This window comes from Schistocerca serialis, chromosome 3 (assembly GCF_023864345.2).
Source record: "Schistocerca serialis cubense isolate TAMUIC-IGC-003099 chromosome 3, iqSchSeri2.2, whole genome shotgun sequence".
NCBI classification, from domain to species: domain Eukaryota; kingdom Metazoa; phylum Arthropoda; class Insecta; order Orthoptera; family Acrididae; genus Schistocerca; species Schistocerca serialis.
In genome coordinates, this window is record NC_064640.1 from 661,648,495 (window position 1) to 661,676,114 (window position 27,620).

The following is a 27,620-nucleotide window of genomic DNA, read 5'->3' on the forward strand; positions in this document are numbered from 1 at the left end:
CCGAGTTGCTCAGTTGCTGTCAGAGTACTGGATATTCTTCATGTTTTAATGTCTCTCTGAATACATATCAATAACAAAAAAATTGCATTGCACTTATCTGGGACCACTCTATCAAATGGACATGTAAAATTCCACTGTAAAAATAATTTTGCTTCCAATGGAAAACAAACCAATGCTTTCCATCGACAGTGGCCATTGCAGGAAGGATGTGATTAGCAGTATTTGTTTGGGTTGATTCTCACTACATATTCCAAAAATGAAATTGCAAATATCTGCTGAAACATTAGAGAAAATACACCTGGAAACTCGTAGGAGGGTCACCCAGTATGAATTAGGGAAAGCCATATAATCAGACATTCTGTTAATCATTTTTCATTAAGAGTAAATAAATTAATTCATCAGATGAATGTGAGAGTTTCCCACTTAGGCTGTACATTTATTGAGACCACCTCTTAGTTACAAAACTAGCTCAGGTGTCTAACTATGAAGAGGCCTTACAAATATTCAGGCTAAGTGGAATAATGTCGCCATCAATCAACAAATTATGGATGTTTTGCTCACTATGAAGAAGAAAATAAATAAATGTCCATCACTACAAGCAAGACATTACTGAAGAAAAATAAGTATCTCTCACCACTTATACCAATAAAACTGCCATTCACATAACTGGCAACATCTGCAAGTAACAACCAAGACATTGGACATTGATTACCACATTTCAAACGATGAGTGTCAAGTAACTGAAAACAGGGTCTGCAAATCTTTCCTTCTGGAACTAGTGATGAGAAGGAAAGTAGAAGTATATGGTAAAAGAACTCAAGCCCTCCTATACATCTGGTGTTTTTTTTTGTTAATATCTGTTTTGTTAGCCACACCCCAACACCATCACTTTTCAGCATATCTATGCATCTTCTTAACCTTTGTCGTTAGCTCAGTCAGAAAATTCCACAGTCACAACTGTTACAGTTTTATGTGAAGCGTGTATCTAGAAAACAACAATGTTCAGTTCTTTCTTAAACATATGGTTTTCTTTATTCACTATATTCACACCAATGCTTCACAACATTGTGTTCTACATGCAATTTTATTTAATAGAGATTCACAGTATTATTTGAATATCAGACTTTATAATGATTACAAAACAATCACATTTACTGATTTAAGAACCCAGTAGTCACACTCTGTGAACAGCATATAATGTTTATTAATGTCCCGACAACCACAATTAATTGCAATGTTACCAATAAGTTATAAGCCAAAGAAGATTTACACAGTATGTACAGTGAGTACAGCAACAGCTTAGTTTTTCATGTTATGTTGTAATTACAAAATGGTGATGACATAAAAATCACAATCACAATCAAACAATTAACAATGAATAAAAAATCAAACATTATTCTCAAAAAATTTAACAAATATACAAATTTTCAATAGACAATGCATTAATCTCATTACATAAAATACAAACTAATAAAATAGTTAATATGCTTTCAAATAAATATAACTTAATACTTGGAATGTGTCATGATGGGGTTTGTCTTGCATAGGGACTTCACAAAGTGAAAGACAATGTGCAGTGGCACTGTGTTTTGCAGGAAATATGCTCACCTCACAAACTACACAATAAATATAAAAATATACAAAATCAACTTAATAAGAATTCCATTACATGAAAGTGTGCACAGCGGTGACTGATTTAGTGAAAAAGTGACGCTTATAGTAAAATGCTGTGTATACGGGGAACTTTGAACTGCAAATATAACTAACTGCTTTTTATGAAACCTAACTGCAGATGGCTGGAGATAGGGAAGAATGAGTAAAAGGGGGAGGGGTGACTTACAAATGCTCAGTTACAATGTGAATACTGTATGTCCATTATGGGAAAGTTTTCTATAAAAGAATGTAGCATATATAAGACTATGTGAAACATTGAAATACAAGGCTACCATGTAAAATATTACCCAGTTTTGTGAGTTATGAACATCAATGTGAGAGACCACATACGGAATTAACCAGCTTTTGGAATCATAGTGTCTGCAATATTAGCAAGCTTCAATGAAATAGAAGCAACGGTATCCACCAAAACAGAGATCCTGATGCCAAAATGAAAACTTCACTGTGGGATTGATTAGAGTCATAGAATGAGTTACACATTATGTGAAATGCTGAAAACACACACACACACACACACACACACACACACACACACACACACACACACACACTAAATACATTTCATGTGGTTATTTTCCACAGGCCACGCTGATTTTCATTACATATAATTCTCTGCCTTACAGCACCTATTCTAGGAACTTGAATCATCATAGCTGCATACATTATTTTAATCTACAGCAAATCCTGTCATGACTTATCTTCTTCTCTCACCATTTGTCACATTTCATTTTTGTCCAATAAACCTCAATGCACTTATACAATTACTTTAATTTCCATCTTTCGTTTAATGGAACTTCTATCTTTCTTTTCTTTTCACCCATAAAATCTCCTCTGGATGCTTTTTTTCATTTTATGCAGGTACTAACATTCGTGTTAAATTGTGTCTGCATGTTCAAAATTTAAAGAAACTGAACAATACATATCATATTTTACCAATGTAACCTGATAAAATTGTTAATGAAACAGTAATGATTATTAATGAAAAGACACACATACATGATAAATAGGTCTTGTATAATTATTTTAACACAAGTTCATCGAATTACATTTAATGGAGTAACCATATTCTTAGGAAGCTTATTAAGGATTTCATTGCCCAATGTTTCTGAAACTTCAAGCCATGTGTATTTGTCTATTATACCAACTTCTTCAAGAGGTTTGCGAAATGAAACAAGAATGGTAAGGCAAACTCCGTCATTTATACCTTCAGGTCTGCCCGAAAATTCAACACTTAACACTCCATGTGGCTTGTGTGGTGCCACATCTGCACCAAATATTTCCTGAAAGCAACATAATTTTTATTAAACTCATTATTATTATTGATATCACCATAATCACATATACTAAACTACTTACACTGAACAACCTTTTCACTTTGAAATTACCTGACCACATAATCTTGTTATATTCCTGTGTGATGAAGATAACAAACATTCAATGGGCGTTACTTATTAGCTAGTTTGGGAAAGGGGAAATTTGTTGGCTGGTGGGAGGGGATTGACACCTCTACCATGTTACTAACAGCTAATTACAAATTAATGTAGGGAAAAATATGGATAGCACAAAGCTGTTTTACACTTGTAACATCATTCTCTCAGCACTCATCTGAAACATCACCATGGGAAACCTAAATAGTTGTTCTTGTATTTGGATATGAAACTGACGCTCCTTGAAAAGTAGTAAGTCTAGTCTTCCCTGTTATCTCATTTGGTGGCTATTAATTTCATCTTATGTTTCCCTCCATCTTGAAATCAACAGCAAGAGACTTGCAAGGAAATTAAAATCCTTGTCTAGGACAATTAATTTCTGGTTGTACTATGAGGGCAATCTCAAAAGAAAGGTTTCCAAAACATTGGGGATGCACAGAAAGTGTGTGGCTGTTGACTACACTGTTGTGATTGGTGCTATCCCTCGCCCAAATTAGCATGCACACATGCATGTTGGCTGGATGCACTGTCTTGGCTTAGCAGTCATTCAGATTGGAGCTTTTGTTGAATGCTACCAACAACTGCATAGTTCATGCAGTTATTTGATTTATGAATGCAAAATGTTTTAAACTGCTTGAAATACATCATCAACTGTCAGAAGTGTATGGATAGTTGTGAATGCATGTCAAAAATGTTTGCAATTGGTGTAGATAGTTTACAGCTTGTTGTACTGAAATTCAAACAAATGAACAGTAGGCCATCAATGTCCAATGTGACAGTTGAAAATATTGAGCAAATCATGCATAAAGATGGGAGGATCACTCTGAATGCTCTCTGTATTTTGGTACCTTAGGTTTCCTGAAGCATCATCCACAGGGTTTTAATGGAAAAGTTGTGACATCAGATGGCGTGTGCAAGATGATTCTTCTCTTGAATTTCTTCACCACTATGCAGATGAAAAGGACAACTTTGTGGACTCGATTGTTAAAGGTGACAAAACCAGGACAATCAATTTTACACCTGTGACAAAACAAGTCAAAACAGGGGCGGCATCCCTCCTCACCAAAGCAGTAGAAATTCAAGCAAACACAGTCTGCCAGTAAAGTTACAGCAACTGTGTTTTGGGACCACAGGAGGATGCACTGTTGTTCAACTTTCTGCTTGCTGGGGCAACGATAAATGCTGACAGGTATTGTGAAAAAATGAACAAACTTAAAATAACAATTCAGAACTGGAGAAGATGAATGTTGAGCAAAGATGAAAGCATTCCTCATGACAACACCTGCAAACATGTCACCCATCAAACTGTCAATCTCCTGTAAAAAATTGGTTTGAATGTTATCACCCACACACCATACAGTCCAGACTTGACACCACCTATTCTCTTAGTTGAAAGAACGTTTGTCTGGACAGTGCAAAGCTGGTACTTTCTGCCGATGATACAAGTACAGCTATCATACTCAACAGACAAGAATTAACTGGTGAAATTGAAACTTCCTGGCAGATTAAAACTGTGTGCCCGACCGAGACTCGAACTCGGTCCCAAGTTCGAGTCTCGGTCAGGCACACAGTTTTAATCTGCCAGGAAGTTTCATATCAGCACACACTCCACTGCAGAGTGAAAATCTCATTCTGGGAACTGGTGAAATTGTAAATGATGTTTTTCAGAAAATCATTAAGTGGTTCTCTGCAAATGGGCTCTCATTAAACTTTGAAAAAACACAGTACATACAGTTCCACACAGTAAATGGAATGACACCATTAATAAATATAGTCTTCAATCAGAAATCGGTCGCTAAGGTAGAATATTCAAAATTTCTATGTGTATGCATTGATGAGCGGTTGAACTGGAAAAAAAGGACACTGAAGATCTGCTGAAACGTTTGAGTTCAGCTACTTATGCTATTAGGGTCATTGCAAATTTTAGCGATATACATCTCAGTAAATTAGTTTACCATGCCTATTTTCATTCTCTGCTTTCATATGGCATCATTTTCTGGGGTAACTCATCATTGAGTAAATGAGTGTTCATTGCACAAAAGCATGTAATCAGAATAATTGCTGGAGCTCATCCAAGATCATCCTGCAGACACTTATTTAAAGAGCTAGAGATCTTCACTGTAGCATCACACTATATACATTCACTTATGAAATTTGTTATTAACAATCCGAACTAATTCAAAAGTAATAGCAATGTATATGGGTACAATACTAGGAGAAGGATGATCTGCACTGTTGTTGTTGTTGTTGTGGTCTTCAGTCCTGCGACTGGTTTAATGCAGCTCTCCATGCTACTCTATCCTGTGCAAACTTCTTCATCTCCAAATACTTACTGGAACCTACATCCTTCTGTATCTGCTTAGTGTATTCATCTCTTGGTCTCCCTCTACTTTTTTACCCCCCGCGCTACCCTCAAATGCTAAGTTTGTGAGCCCTTGATGCCTCAGAACATGTCCTACTAACTGGTCCCTTCTTCTTGTCAAGTTGTGCCACAAACTTCTCTTCTCCCCAATTCTATTCAATACCTCCTCATTAGTTATGTGATCTACCCATCCAATCTGCAGCGTTCTTCTGTAGCACATTTCAAAAGCTTCTATTCTCTTCTTGTCAAACTATTTATCGTCCATGTTCCACTTCCATACATGGCTACACCCCATACAAATACTTTTAGAAATGACTTCCTGACACTTAAATCTAGACTCGATGTTAACAAATTTCGCTTCTTCAGAAACGCTTTCCTTGCCATGTCAGTCTACATTTTATGTCCTCTCTACTTTGACCATCATCAGTTATTTTGCTCCCCAAATAGCAAAACTCCTTTACTGCTTTAAGTGTCTCATTTCCTAATCTAATTCCCTCACCGTCACCCGAGTTAACTCGACTACATTCCATTATCTTCGTTTTGCTTTTGTTGATGTTCATCTTATATCCTCCTTTCAAGACACTATCCATTCCGTTCAACTGCTCTTCCAAGTCCTTTGCTGTCTCTGACAGAATTACAATGTCATCGGTGAACCTTAATGTTTTTATTTCTTCTCCATGGATTTTAATACCTACTCCAAATTTTTCTTTAGTTTCCTTTACTGCATGCTCAATATACAGATTGAATAACATCGGGGAGAGGCTACAACCCTGTCTCACTCCCTTCCCAACCACTGCTTCCCTTTCATACCCCTCGACTCTTGTAACTGCCATCTGGTTTCTGTACAAATTGTAAATAGCCTTTCGCTCCCTGTATTTTACCCCTACCACCTTCAGCATTCGAAAGAGAGTATTCCAGTCAACATTGTCAAAAGCTTTCTCTAAGTCTATAAATGCTAGAAACGTAGGTTTGCCTTTTCTTAATCTAGCTTCTAAGATAAGTCGTAGGGTCAGTATTGTCTCACATGTTCCAACATTTCTACGGAATCCAAACTGATCTTCCCCGAGGTCAGCTTCTAACAGTTTTTCTATTTGTCTATAAAGAATTCACGGTAATTTATTGCAGCCGTGACTTATTAAACTGATAGTTCAGTAATTTTCACATCTGTCAACGCCTGCTTTCTTTGGGATTGGAATTATTATATTCTTCTTGAAGTCTGAGGGTATTTCGCCTGTCTCATACATCTTGCTCACCAGATGGTAGAGTTTTGTCAGGAGTGGCTCTCCCAAGGCTGTCAGTAGTTCTAGTGGAATGTTGTCTACTCCCGGGGCCTTGTTTCGACTCAGGTCTTTCACTGCTCTGTCAAACACTTCACGCAGTATTGTATCTCTCATTTCATCTTCATCTACTTCCTCTTCTATTTCCATAATATTTTCCTCAAGTACATCGCCCTTGTATATATATACTATATATACTCCTATATACTCCTTCCACCTTTCTGTTTTCCCTTCTTTGCTTAGAACTGGGTTTCCATCTGAGCTCTTGATATTCATACAAGTGGTTCTTCAAAGGTCTCTTTAATTTCCCTGTAGGCAGTATCTATCTTACACGAAGTGATATAAGCCTCTACATCCTTACATTTGTCCTCTAGCCATCCCTGCTTAGCCATTTTGCACTTCCTGTCGGTCTCATTTTTGAGACGTTTATATTCCGTTTTCCTGCTTCATTTACTGCATTTTTATATTTTCTCCTTTCATCAATTAAATTCAATATTTCTTCTGTTACCCAAGGATTTCTACTAGTCCTCGTCTTTTTACCTACTTGATCCTCTGCTGCCTTCACTACTTCATCCCTCAGAGCTGCCCATTCTTCTTCTACTGTATTTCTTTCCCCCATTCCTGTCAATTGTTCCCTTATGCTCTCCCTGAAACTCTGTACAACCTCTGGTTTAGTCAGTTTATCCAGGTCGCATCTCCTTAAATGCCCACCTTTTTGCAGTTTATTCAGTTTCAATCTGCAGTTCATAACCAATAGATTGTGGTCAGAGCCCACATTTGCCCCTGGAAATGTCTTACAATTTAAAACCTGGTTCCTAAATCTCTGTCTTACCATTATATAATCTATCTGATACCTTCTAGTATCTCCAGGATTCTTCCATGTATACAACCTTCTTTTATGATTCTTGAACCAAGAGTTAGCTATGATTAAGTTATGCTCCGTGCAAAATTTTACCAGACGGCTTCCTCTTTCATTTCTTACCCCCAATCCATATTCACCTACTATGTTTCCTTCTCTCCCTTTTCCTACTCTTGAATTCCAGTCACCCATGACTATTAAATTTTGGTCTCCCTTCACTACCTGAATAATTTTTTTTATCTTGTCATACATTTCATCAATTTCTTCATCATCTGCAGAGCTTGTCGTCGTATAGACTTGTACTACTGTCGTAGGCATGGGCTTCGTGTCTATCTTGGCCACAATACTGTGTTCACTATGTTGTTTGCTGTAGCTTACCTGAACTCCTATTTTTTTTATTCATTATTAAACCTACTCCTGCATTACCCCTATTTGATTTTGTATTCATAACCCTGTATTCACCTGACCAAAAGTCTTGTTCCTCCTGCCACCAAACTTCACTAATTCCCACTATATCTAACTTTAACCTATCCATTTCCCTTTTTAAATTTTCTAACCTACCTGCCTGATTAAGGGATCTGATATTCCACGCTCCGATCCATAGAACACCAGTTTTCTTTCTGGATATAGTAAAAGGGTAATTTCTCCAACCCCCACAAAAAAATAAAATAAAATAAAAATATTAAGTGTCATGTAATATTTTGTGTAATGTAATATCTTGTATAGACACCTTTTATTAATCTGACAAGTTCCACATCATTACGAAGTGTCGTATTTATGATCTATGGAACAAGTACTAATCCAATCTAATCTAATCTGGTTCTGCTCTGATGATCGTTTGGAAGATGATTCAACTCTTGCTGAAGGTCTTGGCAGTGAGCTGATATGAACTGGAAATTGCAAAAATGTCTCAGCATCTACAAAAATTCATTGACCAAAATGGCAAGTTTAGATTCTTCAACTTATAAAATGATGTAAATATTATGGAAAATAAACAGTTGTTTGTATATCTAAAATAACATGAAGTCTTACTTTTCGGATTGCCCCCATAATTAACGTTATTTTATAGCAGAGTTCCATCTACTTAAATATCATACTTACAGTTGCCAAGAGAGTAACAATGAAAAATGAATTTATGTACTTCAAGGTGTTCCTTCTGTTAGATGTGATATCAAAAGTTTTATCTTGCTATTCTTCAATGGTTTTGAGTTTTTTTTACAGCAAAATACTGTGGATCAATTGCACAGACTAAAATTTATTTAATTTTCTGCTAACTTCTATGTGTAAATATGAAAAGGTTTCTCAGAAACTGCTACATCATATGTATACTAACATTACTTGAAGGAATACAGTGATCTGCCACTCTTTTGTAAAGCTTTATGTCAGGATGGATTTCAAGTTTTCACCCATTTCCAACTGTTACGTTACATTATGTATACTTTCTTCAGCACAGGCTTTTTATCAACTGTATTTTGAATGTCGCAGCCAGAGATCTGCGAGCTGGGCATTCTGTTCATTCGTACTCACTCGAGTGCATGAGAGAGAGAGAGAGAGAGAGAGAGAGAGAGAGAGAGAGTGCAGGCCGGTGTTGCTTCTGTCATATTCCCACAGCTGATGGAACTACACTCATACACTCCTGGAAATGGAAAAAAGAACACATTGACACCGGTGTGTCAGACCCACCATACTTGCTCCGGACACTGCGAGAGGGCTGTACAAGCAATGATCACACGCACGGCACAGCGGACACACCAGGAACCGCGATGTTGGCCATCGAATGGCGCTAGCTGCGCAGCATTTGTGCACCGCCGCCGTCAGTGTCAGCCAGTTTGCCGTGGCATACGGAGCTCCATCGCAGTCTTTAACACTGGTAGCATGCCACGACAGCGTGGACGTGAACCGTATGTGCAGTTGACGGACTTTGAGCGAGGGCGTATAGTGGCCATGCGGGAGGCCAGGTGGACGTACCGCCGAATTGCTCAACACGTGGGGCGTGAGGTCTCCACAGTACATCGATGTTGTCGCCAGTGGTCGGCGGAAGGTGCATGTGCCGGTCGACCTGGGACCGGACCGCAGCGACGCACGGATGCACGCCAAGACCATAGGATCCTACGCAGTGCCGTAGGGGACCGCACCGCCACTTCCCAGCAAATTAGGGACACTGTTGCTTCTGGGGTATCGGCGAGGACCATTCGCAACCGTCTCCATGAAGCTGGGCTACGGTCCCGCACACCGTTAGGCCGTCTTCCGCTCACGCCCCAACATCGTGCAGCCCGCCTCCAGTGGTGTCGCGACAGGTGTGAATGGAGGGACGAATGGAGACGTGTCGTCTTCAGCGATGAGAGTCGCTTCTGCCTTGGTGCCAATGATGGTCGTATGCGTGTTTGGCGCCGTGCAGGTGAGCGCCACAATCAGGACTGCATACGACCGAGGCACACAGGGCCAACACCCGGCATCATGGTGTGGGGAGCGATCTCCTACACTGGCCGTACACCACTGGTGATCGTCGAGGGGACACTGAATAGTGCACGGTACATCCAAACCGTCATCGAACCCATCGTTCTACCATTCCTAGACCGGCAAGGGAACTTGCTGTTCCAACAGGACTATGCACGTCCGCATGTATCCTGTGCCACCCAACGTGCTCTAGAAGGTGTAAGTCAACTACCCTGGCCAGCAAGATCTCCGGATCTGTCCCCCATTGAGCATGTTTGGGACTGGATGAAGCGTCGTCTCACGCGGTCTGCACGTCCAGCACGAACGCTGGTCCAACTGAGGCACCAGGTGGAAATGGCATGGCAAGCCGTTCCACAGGACTACATCCAGCATCTCTACGATCGTCTCCATGGGAGAATAGCAGCCTGCATTGCTGCGAAAGGTGGATATACACTGTACTAGTGCCGACATTGTGCATGCTCTGTTGCCTGTGTCTATGTGCCTGTGGTTCTGTCAGTGTGATCATGTGATGTATCTGACCCCAGGAATGTGTCAATAAAGTTTCCCCTTCCTGGGACAATGAATTCACGGTGTTCTTATTTCAATTTCCAGGAGTGTATGATCCATTAGAGAAAACAGCTAGCTTTAGGCAATTATGACAATTTGGAAACAGTGTAGAGTTTCACAAGAAAACTATGTAACTACCAAATTTTGTAATGATGGTAGGTATCTGAGTGAAAAATTACATTGCTGTTTTTTCTAACCATATCTGCTTTATCAATTCAAATTTATGTTTATCAGTTTTATCACATAACAAATTAGAAATGTAACAGGAATAAAACTGTCTCCAAATTATTATCTGCTAGTGTTGTGATTACAGTGGACTGTCAGAATTTCATCTTCCCTTTTGGATCATGTCTGCTTTGTTAGTCCAAGATATTCTTCCATGCTTACAGAAATTTCTCTTGCTAGTCACATTTGAGGTTGGAACACAAAACATTCTTCTTGCTAAATTAGATAGCTTGAGAACTGCTGTGCTTCCAACTTTCAAGTGGATAACTGTTGCATAAGATTGAGTATGATGTGGCCCACAGTCTACTCACTGCAAAAACATAGACTTTATTTTTTTGCTGTTGAGTGTGGCTGACATTCTCTCAGTGGCCCTAAATAAACAGTTACAGATATCACAAAAACGGAGTAAGTTTTTAATAATTAGGCAATCAGCCACAAAGATGTTACTATTGTGTACACTGTCTGAAATTCAACTTCCTTCTCTGTGAGACAGAGACAGCGGACTTTCAGCACTCTTAGAATCTACAGTTAATACATGATAATATTACAGTTCTAGTATACTACCAAACTACTAGTGACACTGACACTGGCGTTTTGCAGTTAAGAAGTATAATTTTCATTTGCTAGACACAAAGCATATACTAAACAAGAAAACTAGATCTACAGTAATGTAAATATATATCTCTGTATCTTCAAGCCCTGTGTTACAACGACTTTTCAATTTACACATCCACTCCAAAACAAACTGAATTGTAGGATATTTCTCACCTTTGAGCACTTCTGGGGAATCTTAGAATATTTCCAAAAAGTCATGAGCTCTTTTTCAATGTCATTGAATAACCAGTACATTTTGTACATTTTACAAAGACACCCTCCTTGGCAAGTACATTCACAATTTCATAGTGCTGCCTACTTGCAAACAGTACCATTTTAAACAAGCTGTTCCACCTAGTCTCCATTTCTTGTTTCTAACTTGTCTGTACTGAATTTATGTGTCACCAGTTTTCTTCATGAAACAGCATATCTGGCACCATATGTCATGGAATAAACTACTGCAACTTCATTTTTTAAATACTCATGAATTAAAATGTATTTCAGATCTGTGTTCAAAACACGTATAATGCATGTATAATGCTGAATGGATTGGAATATCTTGCATCTATTTGTGCCTCAGTCTACGACACTGGAAATCTTATTAACATGCCATGGATTTACTCCTAAGTTAAATGATGTTTCCATAATGTAGTTTTCCATAAATTCACCAGATTTTTTTTCCCTTAGAAAAGTAAGTTTTCACCAATAACATACTGAGCAGTACCCAATACTGATATAGAAAGGTATCACCTTTCCCAATACGTATCTTTCCACATATTTGCTGTACATGCCCACGCATGCACACCTACATCCTGGACAACTTGGACAATGCTGGACATCATACTCAATTGTTTTTCATCAGTTTCTTCTGTCTTAGGATAAGATAAAATGTTGTAGAGTCCACATGTCCTGATTCTGAATCAACATTTACAACCTCCCGACATAAGGCATGAAATCCTCCGTCTGATTCTAATATAAATGGATGAAGAGCTCTGACACATATTTCTTCAGACATTTTTTAGTTGCCATAGCTTTGACTTAAAGTGGTAATGATTCAGAACTTACACTTTGTTGCATTCTTCAAACATGTGTCTTCAGATGTGTGGTGGTAGATCTGTAAGGCAGAGAAGCAGAGCACCTGCCACAGTATGAGTACATGTAGCCTTACCAGCCACTAATAAAAATCACTTCCAACACTACTATGACCACCATCTTTTACTCTCAGGACCTTTTTTTTTTAATCTAGTTGCATTTTCACAGTTTTCTATGCCTCACATTCACACACCATGTTCTTGCAGCTGGAAACTGATCAGGTCATTTAAACATAGCATGTTCAAACAAGCATGAAGGGATTCAAGTGCAGTTGCTCCACAGATCCAAAATACTTCCACTGACATCTGCCAAACTTTCGTGGAACTACATGCACCGAGCAATTTGAGCGAGTGGTCAGCTATGTTCATAGACCTAATATTGCTGCCTCTAAAACTAAATAAACACCTCAGTATGATTAAAGAACTGCTCAGTATACAATATATGTACTGTAAAGAATCACACATTCTTTTCTGATGTAAAATGACTTTTAGCAATTAACATGAAAGGCTATCAACTTAGTATTGCCGAATGATAGCTAAATTATACTGAATATTATTAAAGTGATATAGGATGATTTTATCCCCATAACTAGTGATATCACATATTATACGGATAGCTAATAGCTTTGCACACTGGACTAATATTTTACAATGAATAAAGCAATAAGTAAATAACTTCTATAATATACTGTTATTAAACTTTCACTTTGGGACAGAGGACAGAAAATTATAGTCTTTATTTATTTATTATGTTGCTGCCATAACTGCACTTTATGTTTAAGCTGTACACGCAGTTTATGGAAATTTCTCAGAAAAAATGTTTAGTAACACTGTTTGATCATTTATGTCATTTGGGGATGTGTACTTGTATGAATAAATTTATGTTTCTTCAAGTAGGTCCATTTTTTTTTTTGCCTTTGGTGGCCAGGTGCAGTATTTGTGGATTATGTATTATGTCTGTCACTTGACAGCCAACTCCAGCAACATGTAATGTAGCATGGATTTCTTGGATTATTTTTAAATGTAGAGCATCCTTATGTTTGTGGAATCATATATTGAAGTTTCTTTCTGTTTGGCCTATGTCATCTTTGGGCATAAAATGCAGCTTAGCTTGTAATCCAAAACCAATTGTATGGCTTGCCATTGTTTTTAATACTATGGGTGACTTTACCCTTTACTTTGTTATTTGTGCAGAAGCTAATTCTGTTATTTGAACCACCTCAGAAAAGGTTTGCTACTTTACATGTAATTTTCCCTACCTATGGCATGCTCACATACTTATCTGACTTATCTGTTAGTTGTGATGTAGCCTTATTTGGTGTTGGCTTGTCTTTGTCATTGGGTATGTGGGAATATATTTTACTGTTTAACTCAGGTATTAATTTTGGACTCTTAAGACGATTTCGTATATTCTGTTGAGCATTGCTCTATGTTATGCCATTTTGAACTTACCTAGGTGGCACGAGGTTTATTTCATTGCGACATCTGGTTGTGTTGGTCTCATGTATACTTGAAATTTATGTTTGCAGTTAATATCTGTTTAAAATGATATCCAGGAAATTTAAATGTTTGACTGTCTGGTGTTCAACGGTGAACATAATATTCCAATGCATTTTATTCATATGTTTTCCACGGGCTTCGGATTCTTCTATTGTTATATTAAATAAGATTATTATTTCCAGTAGTAAGAGAACCCTCAGACAGTTAATAAAGAAATATATTGAAAAAGATATGAAGTCAAACAAACCTGTGACCATTTTTACTGCCCACCCTTTGGCATATACATTCAATACTGACAGTATTCTGAGACATGTAGCAGACATGGTTCTTATAAAATTCAAGTCTGTCATTTGCTTTACCTACAACTCAACCTGTGTGATCATTCCATTTCTTATCCCCACAAATTATTACATCCAGGTATTTGTATGAGTTGACTGATTCAATTTGTGCCTCACAACAGCTGCCCTGAGAAAACTAATCATTTGCATTCTGTCAAGGGCACAATTTTAGATTTTTTAAAATTAAGAACAAGTTGTCAATACTTGCACCATCTTGAACTCTTATCAAGATCCAACTGAATATCTGCCAGATTTTTTCAGATAGTGCAGCATTTGCAAAATGTCTGAGATTACCATTAATACTGTTTGCCAGGTCATTAATGTACAACATGCACAGCAAAGCTCTCAACACATTTCCCTGGTATATCTTAAGTTTCTCAATACGGCTGACATTAACATCTTTATCACTAGTTTATGGAATGGTGCAAGAATTAAACAGGGGCAGTACTCCCACATCTTTCCCCACTAAGGAACATTTCAAAATTAAGTTCAGCATTTCTACTTTCCTTTTGCTGCCATCAATGAGTGTCTTTACATTAACTATGGTGCCACTGACAGCCTTCAAATATGACAATTTATCTGAGTTTTGCAAAAACTCTTTCTGTTAAGGTAGATTGCTGAAGCTTTCAGTCATTGTTCTTCTGACAGCCAAACATGTTTGATTTAGCATTTCTATATCTAAAGCCCTGTGCTTTGTTTTACTTTTATTGTGCAGTAGTCACTGTTTCTTTAGAAGTTTAACTACTGATACCAACACTATTGAGGTCCCTCCCACCATGAACTGTCTTGTTTATCTATTTTATTAAGCGCATAAATCTTTGTACTTCTTTTGGTTGTTCTTTGTACTTTTGTAACCATTGTTGCTAAAGCTGACTGATTGTCACTAATATCAGTTTCAATGTGGACATCCTTAAACACATGGACATCCTTAAACAGGTCATGTCTATTTGTTATCATTATACATAAAATATTTCCGCAGAAGATAAAGCCAACATAGTTTTGGCACAGAATCTCGTTACAAGACACAGAAGGGCTGTCAAATCAGAATTTATCAAAGTTTGGTTGTGTCATGAAAGCCTGAAATATTTACTTCCGTTACCGAATTTAATACATTTAAATAGGGGGAAATTATTATGTTGAGCCAAATCTACACATATGCTAGCCAGAAAATTCACACATTTCCCATTTTACTTATTTAATATCCTTAAACATCTTACCAGAAATAGGCAACTGATTGTGGTATGAAACATGATTTAGGCATTCAACTGCAGCTGTTATTGAAATAAGATTATATGTAACAATATGCAAATAGTACTTGCTATACTTATTATCATTAGTATTATATGAATCTTGCATAATTCAGTCCACTTAAACCTAGCACCACAATTAAATGACATAATTAACCTACACTAGCAATTCGAAGTAACTCAATTACAAGAAATGCTCTACAAATACCTTGAAGTCTAATTTACTTGCAGTCTCATTTACTTGCATGAACTCTTACTTGATCACATTTGATTTCTGCACACAGTTCACATGAACTTCTAACAATGAGATGTGACTATACTTCTTCAACCAACTTGCACTCTCTCTCCTGTAGGCCTGTCACTGGCTTGATCCAGTTCACTTTCTGTTTTATTTGGTATGTGTGCAAATGTTTTTGTTCTTCATGTGTCCATTATTCCTTTCTTTTTTCCCTACCCATGTCTTTTGCAATTTTTTACTCTTTTCTTTAACATCATGTATTTGTCATATCTGAACATTTTTATTTACTCTTTCCCTGCATTCCTGCATTTCTATATATGTGTCTGCAAATTCTTGAAGCACTCTGCAAGGGTGCCTACTTAAAACCTTTTGGGAATTGTTCTCACTTCCTCATCTGCCTTCTGTTTAGTTACTGAGTGTGTGGTTTTTTCCCTTCTTCATCACTGTCTCAGAACCTAATTTTTATCAGCATCATCTCAAAAATGGCCTTTGCTCCAGAAAGTACAATGACCTGAATTTTTTTATGCATATAGATGTTCTTTGCGTAGTTATTTTCACCACTACTGATTAAAGGCTTTATATAGCTTTAACTGTACCTGTATTTGTAACTTTCAGCTGTTATTTCTATACAAGGTAAAACCTTATACTTACTGTCATAAATGTCTTCAGTATTGAGTGTAAGCTCTTCCTTGGATTTATTTCACAGAGTGGTAAATGTATATCATTTTTCTCTGACAGCAATATGTGAAGACGATTACTGGAAATTATAAAATAATTATGAAAGTCCATATTTTTTATATTACTTTACATTTCTAAAACGCTATTTAACATATACTTATTAATTTCTGGTCAATCAGCTTGCAAGAACATGCTTATCATGATTTTTCATCTGTTTAAATTTGAAAAGTTAGTTTTATGAAACATATGTACATACGCAATCCATTAAATATAACTTCCTAACTGCCTTTTCAGTACAATAGACGTTGCAAATTTTGCAAGCTCCTTGATAGAAATTTGCTAATGTTTTGTCAAATTCATTGATAACTGAGCTTAAGTTTGTCACATGCAAGAGCATTAATAGTAATTTTAACACAGTAAACATCTGATGCAAAAAAGGTAGTCACAGCCTAAATTTTCTCAGTCTGAGATCGTCTTTGACACTACCAAGCAGTGCACGTGTTTCAGCTGGAGGGCTGAAGATCAGGACATTATCTCCAGCAGGACTCACACCTGCTTCACGATTTGAATACCTCCATAAACAACTATACTAGCAAGGACATGTCACGTCAGCAGCAACACCGTCACCAAGATGTTTCTGCAGCAGTGGGCAAAAAACACTTACAAGATGTATGTTTTAGTTATTCTCTTGCAAATACACCCCAGGCTGTGGAAGTGAACCGAGTGACTGACTGATCTATGGAAATGCAAACTGGTTAGACGTAGTCTAGAAAATGTGTTTAGACACAGCTATGCCAAACACCCACCTGCTTTGAACCACACCCCCTATGTCTTTTCCCTTGGCAATCACTGCTTAGGCGGACAGGTTGTAGTGGCATCATCCAGGAGGGATTTGGGGGGAGGGAGGGATATATAGTGAAGTCACCCTATGTTACTATGGAAACCAAACAGCTGTTGGCCACTGTGGTGCAAATATCCACAGGGCAGCTGTCGTCAGGAGCACCCTCTGACAAGACCACACCAGAATCTGGCATATAAGCTGGCCCAGAGCCAGTCTGAGACAGTTGTAATGTGATATGGAGAGTGTGTGGTTAATGTAACACATCAAGATTTGCCTAATGAGCAGTACAATACACATGTTCAATACACAATACAATTCTAAATTTCATTTTTCATTGCTGATCTTTTAATTATTCTATTTCTTCAAAGTACTACATTAGTGTTATTGAATTGTGTTCACTTCTCCATATTTTTTCTTTTATTTACAGTTCTTATTCTATAAATGAAATAATTGACCAAATGAATCAAAAACAGGGATATGCAAGACACTGAATTGTACCTTAATGACCATATATGGGCATATTACTGAGAGCATGAGCAGTGTATTGCAGAAACACTGATGGCTGGTGAGTTCAGGATGTTGTCACTGTAATAACTCAATAAGGCCAAAGTAATGTTCTGAGCCAGGCCACCTTGCTGAAACAGTCAACTCAATGGTATTGCATAGTCTAATGCAGCAAGGGGCAAAGCAGATTTCCACACTGACAGTAGCAGTACTATTTTAATATACGTGACTGGTTGTAGCAAACATGCACAGCAAGCACACTGCTGCTAATTATAAGCACTGGTCATTTTTGTAACAGAATTTTTCCAAGGCTCACAGCCCTGCCAGGATGATAGGACTCTGCCAGACGAGGAGTTGGCATGGGTCTGCCACTAGGAGTCGGCAGTTCGAGACCACAGCAGGGCGATCATTCTATGCGCTAAGCCCACCCCAGACTTAGTGCCATGGTACAGCAGGCCACACAAGGTCATATTCAGGGGTACAGCTGACTCTTGCTTTGGGGGGGGGGGGGGGGGGGGAGCAGCAGGTTGCTCCCCGTGCACACGAGCCATCTACTGCCATAAGAGGATGGGCGTCTCAGCATGGGGCATCCTCTACCACGATGTGGCCAGGTGTTGCCAGGGCCCGCAGCAGATACGCCATCATCGAGAACACACCACGTGGTATGTAAACCACAAGGCTGGCTTATGTAATGTGGCTGCTGGTGCGGTGAAGTAGCCAAGTCAGCATCGCAGGGTGTGCAGGCAGCCAGTCCAGCAGAATTCAGCAGCTTGCCAGCAACTGACCCAGTATATCGAGCAGCACAGATGCATAAATAAAAGCACTTGTTACATTTGTAGCTGCCTTTCTCTGGAGCCTCCTGCATCCCCACCTCACTCCACCATCCTGGCTCATAGCTGCTCCACATTGCATCAGGGGCACTATAGTTTGGTGTCAGAATTTGCAGCATCGTCTTCAATCAGGACAGTGTCTGGACCATGGCTGGTGTCAATATCGTGCAGTGAGTGATGAATCATTTGGTTATGTTACGGAGGGTGTACAGACACGGAAGGAAGGCATGACTGTGATCATAACTGAAAGGTTACCTTCTTTAGGCCGGCAGAGCAGACTGATTTATCTGAGTTTAAGGGTAATGGTAGAGAGCAGTATTTGGTGTCTGTAGGGTGTATGCAATGTAACTTAGCTGGGCGTACTGTGCCATGCATGGAGGCAGTGCCTTTAACCTTTTATACATGTCATCAGTATGGTCATAATGCTAGGCAGTGTAGAGTGTCTAGGTGACTGACGACAAAATGTAAAGACTAACTTCTAGTGATCTTTTGGCATTGTAATTAATTTTTGTATTACTGTATGTAATGGAGAGTAAGTGTTCTAATGGCAGAGTCATAGATGAAAAGTTTGCTGAAGCCGGAAGCAGTATGGATATTGTTAGAAAAGACAGCACAGCTAACAGCAGATAATATGCAGTTACATGGGCAGTTGACAGTTAAGGATGAATAGTTAGCAGTGCTTCAGGTACCTCAGTATGAGAGGGATCCAGCTACTTCAGGATTAACTGTTTTCCCTTTGTGAAAAATCATCTCAGGATGTACAGTCATTCTTAGAGGACCTTAATATGTCAGCGGAGATGGGTGGCTAGAATGATAGTCAATTACTCAAAAAAATGGTTCAAATGTCTCTGAGCACTATGGGACTTAACTTCTGAGGTCATCAGTCCTCTAGAACTTAGAACTACTTAAACCTTACTAACATAAGGACATCACACACATCCATGCCGGTCACGCGGTTCCAGATTGTAGCGCCTAGAACCACTCGGCCACCCTGGCCGGCAGACAGTTACTGTTGGTAGCAAAATTGTGACCAATTGGAGAAGCAATAACATACATGAGGTGTATAGAATTGCTATAGAATGCAGCAAGAACACAGCAACCTTTGAACAGTTGGAGAAGGGGCCTTTGAAAAGGTATCAAGAAACATTACCATGGAGGTATTTTCGGGAGCGGTTGAGCACTACTGTGAAGAGGCATCTACATCTACATCGATACTCCGCAAGCCACCCAACGGTGTGTGGCGGAGGGCACTTTACGTGCCACTGTCATTACCTCCCTTTCCTGTTCCAGTCGCGTATGGTTCGCGGGAAGAACGACTGTCTGAAAGCCTCCGTGCGCGCTCTAATCTCTCTAATTTTACATTCGTGATCTCCTCGGGAAGTATAAGTAGGGGGAAGCAATATATTCGATACCTCATCCAGAAACGCACCCTCTCGAAACCTGGCGAGCAAGCTACACCGCGATGCAGAGCGCCTCTCTTGCAGAGTCTGCCACTTGAGTTTGTTAAACATCTCCGTAACGCTATCACGGTTACCAAATAACCCAGTGACGAAACGCGCCGCTCTTCTTTGGATCTTCTCTATCTCCTCCGTCAACCCGACCTGGTACGGATCCCACACTGATGAGCAATACTCAAGTATAGGTCGAACGAGTGTTTTGTAAGCCACCTCCTTTGTTGATGGACTACATTTTCTAAGCACTCTCCCGATGAATCTCAACCTGGTACCCGCCTTACCAACAATTAATTTTATATGATCATTCCACTTCAAATCGTTCCGTACGCATACTCCCAGATATTTTACAGATGTAACTGCTACCAGTGTTTGTTCCGCTATCATATAATCATACAATAAAGGATCCTTCTTTCTATGTATTCGCAATACATTACATTTGTCTATGTTAAGGGTCAGTTGCCACTCCCTGCACCAAGTGCCTATCCGCTGCAGATCTTCCTGTATTTCGCTACAATTTTCTAATGCAGCAACTTCTCTGTATACTACAGCATCATCCGCGAAAAGCCGCATGGAACTTCCGACACTATCTACTAAGTCATTTATATATATTGTGAAAAGCAATGGTCCCATAACACTCCCCTGTGGCACGCCAGAGGTTACTTTAACGTCTGTAGACGTCTCTCCATTGATAACAACATGCTGTGTTCTGTTTGCTAAAAACTCTTCAATCCAGCCACACAGCTGGTCTGATATTCCGTAGGCTCTTACTTTGTTTATCAGGTGACAGTGCGGAACTGTATCGAACGCCTTCCGGAAGTCAAGAAAAATAGCATCTACCTGGGAGCCTGTATCTAATATTTTCTGGGTCTCATGAACAAATAAGGCGAGTTGGGTCTCACACGATCGCTGTTTCCGGAATCCATGTTGATTCCTACATAGTAGATTCTGGGTTTCCAGAAATGACATGATACGCGAGCAAAAAACATGTTCTAAAATTCTACAAGAGATCGACGTAAGAGATATAGGTCTATAGTTTTGCGCATCTGCTCGACGACCCTTCTTGAAGACTGGGACTATCAGTGCTCTTTTCCAATCATTTGGAACCCTCCGTTCCTCTAGAGACTTGCGGTACACGGCTGTTAGAAGGGGGGCAAGTTCTTTCGCGTACTCTGTGTAGAATCGAATTGGTATCCCGTCAGGTCCAGTGGACTTTCCTCTATTGAGTGATTCCAGTTGCTTTTCTATTCCTTGGACACTTATTTCGATGTCAGCCATTTTTTCGTTTGTGCGAGGATTTAGAGAAGGAACTGCAGTGCGGTCTTCCTCTGTGAAACAGCTTTGGAAAAAGGTGTTTAGTATTTCAGCTTTACGCGTGTCATCCTCTGTTTCAATGCCATCATCATCCCGGAGTGTCTGGATATGCTGTTTCGAGCCACTTACTGATTTAACGTAAGACCAGAACTTCCTAGGATTTTCTGTCAAGTCGGTACATAGAATTTTACTTTCTAATTCAATGAACGCTTCACGCATAGCCCTCCTTACGCTAACTTTGACATCGTTTAGCTTCTGTTTGTCTGAGAGGTTTTGGCTGCGTTTAAACTTGGAGTGGAGCTCTCTTTGCTTTCGCAGTAGTTTCCTAACTTTGTTGTTGTACCACGGTGGGTTTTTCCCATCCCTCACAGTTTTACTCGGCACGTACCTGTCTAAAACGCATTTTACGATTGCCTTGAACTTTTTCCATAAACACTCAACATTGTCAGTGTCGGAACAGAAATTTTCGTTTTGATCTGTTAGGTAGTCTGAAATCTGCCTTCTATTACTCTTGCTAAACAGATAAACCTTCCTCCCTTTTTTTATATTCCTATTAACTTCCATATTCAGGGATGCTGCAACGGCCTTATGATCACTGATTCCCTGTTCTGTACATACAGAGTCGAAAAGTTCGGGTCTGTTTGTTATCAGTAGGTCCAATATGTTATCTCCACGAGTCGGTTCTCTGTTTAATTGCTCGAGGTAATTTTCGGATAGTGCACTCAGTATAATGTCACTCGATGCTCTGTCCCTACCACCCGTCCTAAACATCTGAGTGTCCCAGTCTATATCTGGTAAATTGAAATCTCCACCTAAGACTATAACATGCTGAGAAAATGTATGTGAAATGTATTCCAAATTTTCTCTCAGTTGTTCTGCCACTAATGCTGCTGAGTCGGGAGGTCGGTAAAAGGAGCCAATTATTAACCTAGTTTGGTTGTTTAGTGTAACCTCCACCCATAATAATTCACAGGAACTATCCACTTCTACTTCACTACAGGATAAACTACTACTAACAGCGATGAACACTCCACCACCGGTTGCATGCAATCTATCCTTTCTAAACACCGTCTGTACCTTTGTAAAAATTTTGGCAGAATTTATCTCTGGCTTAAGCCAGCTTTCTGTACCTATAACGATTTCAGCTTCGGTGCTTTCTATCAGCGCTTGAAGTTCCGGTACTTTACCAACGCAGCTTCGACAGTTGACAATTAGAATACCGATTGCTGCTTGGTCCCCGCATGTCCTGACTTTGCCCCGCACCCGTTGAGGCTGTTGCCCTTTCTGTACTTGCCCAAGGCCATCTAACCTAAAAAACCGCCCAGCCCACGCCACACAACCCCTGCTACCCGTGTAGCCGCTTGTTGCGTGTAGTGGACTCCTGACCTATCCAGCGGAACCCAAAACCCCACCACCCTATGGCGCAAGTCGAGGAGAAACAGTGGCAGATTCCATGAACAGGATAAGGAAATGTAATGAACATGGGTATGAGTCATGGCAGAGTGATGCAGTAAACACAGTTTTGTTGCAAGAAGCTGATCACAGGACAATCAATGCTTTTCTGAGGGAATTGCTGTGATACATATCAATAAAGGTGCAGACAGGTGCAGCAGTGCATCTGCAGTCTGTTATTAGGTTAGCGATGGAATGTGAAGAAACTGACATATCATGAGGGGTATGAGATAGATGTGGGGTATTTTCTGTGAACAATAAGTGCTATAGGTTTGGACAGAATGGACATTCACATAGGCAGTGTCAACAGCCTAAGGGAAACAGAGGAAATTGAACGTGTCATCAACAGAATTTTGGTAATGGATTTAAGGATGACACAGCAGTGCAAGTATCAGTTGCCAGTAGAGACTTAGTGGGTCAAAGACAGTGGAACCTGCCATGTTATAGGTTATGTAGGGTCAGTGATAATTATGTGAGACTGTTGAGGTTGGCGGACATAGATTTATACATAGGGGCTGTTTGATTTGAACAGAGGATATAGGTAGTACAGCATCTAAGTGAGACCTACAGCATAATCCTGGGGTTAGAATTTTTGCATCAACATTGTGCTAAAACTATCTTCAGAAATGTACAGTAGAACTTACAAGGGAATAGTCCAATATGACTTCTCGAAACATGCCCTGAAATTTTTTATACATGAAGAATATGCATAAAAAAGCAACATCACAATGTCAAAATTTTAGCTGTTAAAACACTAGCAAGTGTTCTTTAAAAAAATGTCAAAAACTGCCAAATTCGAAGCTCGCCACGTGGCTGGAAAAATGCACACCCCTACCACAGCTGTAGTATACAGTGAGTGTGTGCAGCACAGCAGGTGCACGGCCTTGGTTGATGGCTCAATGGTAAACAGATAACATAGCACAATGCAATCATTATTTGTAAGGCAAATTTGAGTTTCCATTGATAATTTCTCTCACACAATTGTTCACAGTTACTATTCACTCAAATTTGCAACTCAGTTAATATCCATAATACACTACTGGCCATTAAAACTGCTACACCAAGAAGAAATGCAGATGATAAATGGGTATTCATTAGACAAATATATTATACTAGAACTGACATGTGATTACGTTTTCACGCAATTTGGGTGCTTAGATCCTGAGAAATCAGTATCCAGAACAACCACCTCTGGCCGTAGTAACGGCCTTGATACGCCTGGGCATTGACTCAAACAGAGCTTGGATGGTGTGTACAGGTACAGCTGTCCATGCAGCTTCAACACGATACCACAGTTCATCAAGAGTAGTGACTGGCGTATTGTGACGAGCCAGTTGCTCGGCCACCATTGACCAGACATTTCCAATTGGTGAGAGATCCGGAGAATGTGCTGGCCAGGGCAGCAGTCAAACATTTTCTGTATCCAGAAAGGCCCGTACAGGTCCTGCAACATGCGGTCGTGCATTATCCTGCTGAAATGTAGGGTTTCGCAGGGATCGAATGAAGGGTAGAGCCACAGGTCATAACACATCTGAAATGTAACGACCACTGTTCAAAGTGCCGTCAATGCGAACAAGAGGTGACCGAGGCATGTAACCAATGGCACCCCATACCATAACGCTGGGTGATATGCCAGTATGGCGATGACGAATACACACTTCCAATATGCGTACACCGCGATGTCGCCAAACATGGATGCGACTATCATGATGCTGTAAACAGAACCTGGATTCATCCGAAAAAATGATGTTTTGCCATTCGTGCACCCAGGTTCGTCATTGAGTACATCATCGCAGGTGCCCCTGTCTGTGATGCAGCGTTAAGGGTAACCGCAGCCATGGTCTCCGAGCTGATAGTCCACGCTGCGCAAACGTCGTCGAACTTTTCGTGCAGATGGTTGTTGTCTTGCAAATGTCCCCATCTGTTGACTCAGGGATCGAGACGTGGCTGCACAATCCATTACAGCCATGCGGATAAGATGCCTGTCATCTCGACTGCTAGTGATACGAGGCCGCTGGGATCCAGCACAGCGTTCCGTATTACCCTCCTGAACCCACCAATTCCATATTCTGCTAACAGTCATTGGATCTCGACCAATGCGAGCAGCAATGTCGTGATACGATAAACTGCAATCGCGATAGGCTACAATCCGATCTTTATCAAAGTCAGAAACGTACGCATTTCTCCCCCTTACACGAGACATCACAACAACGTTACGCTGGTCAACTGCTGTTTGTGTATGAAAAATCGGTTGGAAACTTTCCTCCTGTCAGTACGCTGTGGGTGTCGCCACTGGCGCCAACCTTGTGTGAATGCTCTGAAAAGCTAATCATTTGCATATCACAGCATCTTCTTCCTGTCGGTTAAATTTTGCATCTGTAGCACGTCATCTTCGTGGTGCAGCAATTTTAATGGCCAGTAGTGTAATTAGCAGTTGCCTTTTCAATATCACTTAAGTGTTAACAATGGAAATAAAACTGAATTAATATTCTTTGCTTGCTAATAGCATCTGTCATAATGTGAAATCAAATTAATGTTTTCAATCTTGCAAACATGAAAATTGAAGGACATGGTTTACAGTCACAATCACCTACTTTTCCTGAAGACCTACATATGTATTATTTATTAGTTCATTTCTGGGACATCCATTAGAAATTGTAGAAATGCGAGTTTTAGAAGAAACAGGAAATAACTTGGACAATTCTGTGAAACATAGTTTGAATGATAGTTAAGTCCAGAACAAAAACAAACTACCTTCCAAGCCCAAATAAAACATATGCATAGCTTTCAGTGATAAAAGAAAAAGTCTGCAAATTTTTTGGTTAAATGAAGGAGGGAGAAAATCTTATAGTTAAGCAGTGTACAAAACCGGTCTCATTTTGTAAAAGCTGAACATGAACTGCATAAAAGGAAGAAAGATTTATAGAAACTATTATGTATGTGCCCAAATTAAAATCACAAAAGTTTCAAAGAAAAACTATTCCAAAGATATAGAACTGCTTGTGATAGTGGAATGTTAGTGAGGGAGATCTACAATACTGCAACAATACAATACTGAATTGCACATGGGATGAACATTATGATTTCCTGGCTTCTTTGACCTAGTTACACAGATTCGGGAAATTATATGGATAAGGGAGTCACAAAATTTTGACTTTTACTTCAAGTAAACATGTACAGGAGATGTCATTAATAAGTCCTACTACAGGGAAATTCATAGCTGATGTAAACTGAAGCTTTTTGTTATCCCCTAAAATGCTGTGTATAAAGCCAGCCAGTCAGTCAGGTTTTGTGCAAGATCAGGGTGCAAATCACAATATATAATCTGAGCAAAAAAAATGAGTCGCTTTGCACTCAGTGAATGCTGTGACACATTTGTATACAAGAATCAGTAATCCACTGATAAGTATCAGTGGACTACTGTTTCCACAACTTTATATCTTTCTTTAGGGACCTTGAGGCAAATTAGGAACAAAAATTTAAAAAAAATAACCATTTAGTTGCAAAAAATCTTGTAATCAACATGGCAAAAACTGGAAGAATGGGTGAGAGACAGTTTCAATATTACATCCAAAACATCTTCATACTAGTCACAGAAAATAATTCATTGTTCTTATTGGACTCTTCACCTAGACATAACAACACCTTTGTCTTTAGGAGGGCAATGAAAAGACTTAATGTTGTGGGTTGGCAGGAGAGCCAACACCGGGTACTAGAGGAAGCCGAAAGGCACGCGTTTTAGCTCACGCAGGCTGGCGTGAGGTCTGGAACAGGACAAGGAATTTAGACTTTAGAAAAACGGACGTAGCTGGTGGAATACTTAACTTTAATCCATTAATGATGAGCGTCGCTCTTGAGTGTACATGACTCAGTATCAATAGTAACTGGTAATGGCACCTTGCTAGGTCGTAGCAAATGACGTAGCTGAAGGCTATGCTAACTATCATCTCGGCAAATGAGAGCGTATTTTGTCAGTGAACCATCGCTAGCAAAGTCGGTTGTACAACTGGGGCGAGTGCTAGGAAGTCTCTCTAGACCTGCCGTATGGCGGCGCTCGATCTGCAATCACAGATAGCGGCGACACGCGGGTCCGACATATACTAACAGACCGCGGCCGATTTAAAGGCTACCACCTAGCAAGTGTGGTGTCTGGCGGTGACACCACACTTAATATAATTCATATTCCACCTGGAACTAATACCATGATTTAGTCTCCCGATAAAGAAATTTTTCAACAGTGTGAAGCATTTTTCAGAAAATTGTCAATCAGTACAACTGCACTCTATGTCATTTTAGGTTTATCAGTGCAACGGTACTGTTAAACTTCAGACAACTGAGCAGTGTCAGTTTGCATCACCATGTTTTATGAATCTTCCTCCATCCCTATTCTGTCTAAATAAAACTACTAGTTACTGAGAAGTGCCAGAATGCATTAACTTTTCTTTACTCAGGCGTGCCTGATGTAAGGATAATGTTTGTTTTTGTCATTCAATAGACATGTTTCACTTTTGTGATGACAGGGAATAAACAAGGGACTGTTTCGTTGTTACTGAAATACACATAACTGAAAAATATCATAATAATTGTTCTATGAGGAATCGTTATATTCATGTCAACAAATTAATGTGCTGATTAGGAGGAAGTTGTCTGTAATGTAACATCATACACTGCCTTGATTTTCTTTCCTCTATTACTCACTTGTGTAACAATTACAT

General features: G+C 39.5%; 1 protein-coding gene across 1 annotated transcript in view; it reads right to left on the bottom strand.

The window, feature by feature from the left end:
* Positions 1-1,006: 1,006 nt before the first annotated feature.
* LOC126470542 (8-oxo-dGDP phosphatase NUDT18) overlaps positions 1,007-27,620 on the bottom strand; it is a 173,237-nt gene continuing 146,623 nt past the window's right edge. Inside the window, exons 5-6 of the mRNA XM_050098473.1 lie at positions 16,487-16,592; positions 1,007-2,954 (exon numbers count right to left, since the gene is read on the bottom strand). Coding sequence (XP_049954430.1) covers positions 2,709-2,954; positions 16,487-16,592 — 352 coding nt within the window. The 3' untranslated portion in view covers positions 1,007-2,708. The remainder of the gene's footprint in view (positions 2,955-16,486; positions 16,593-27,620) is intronic.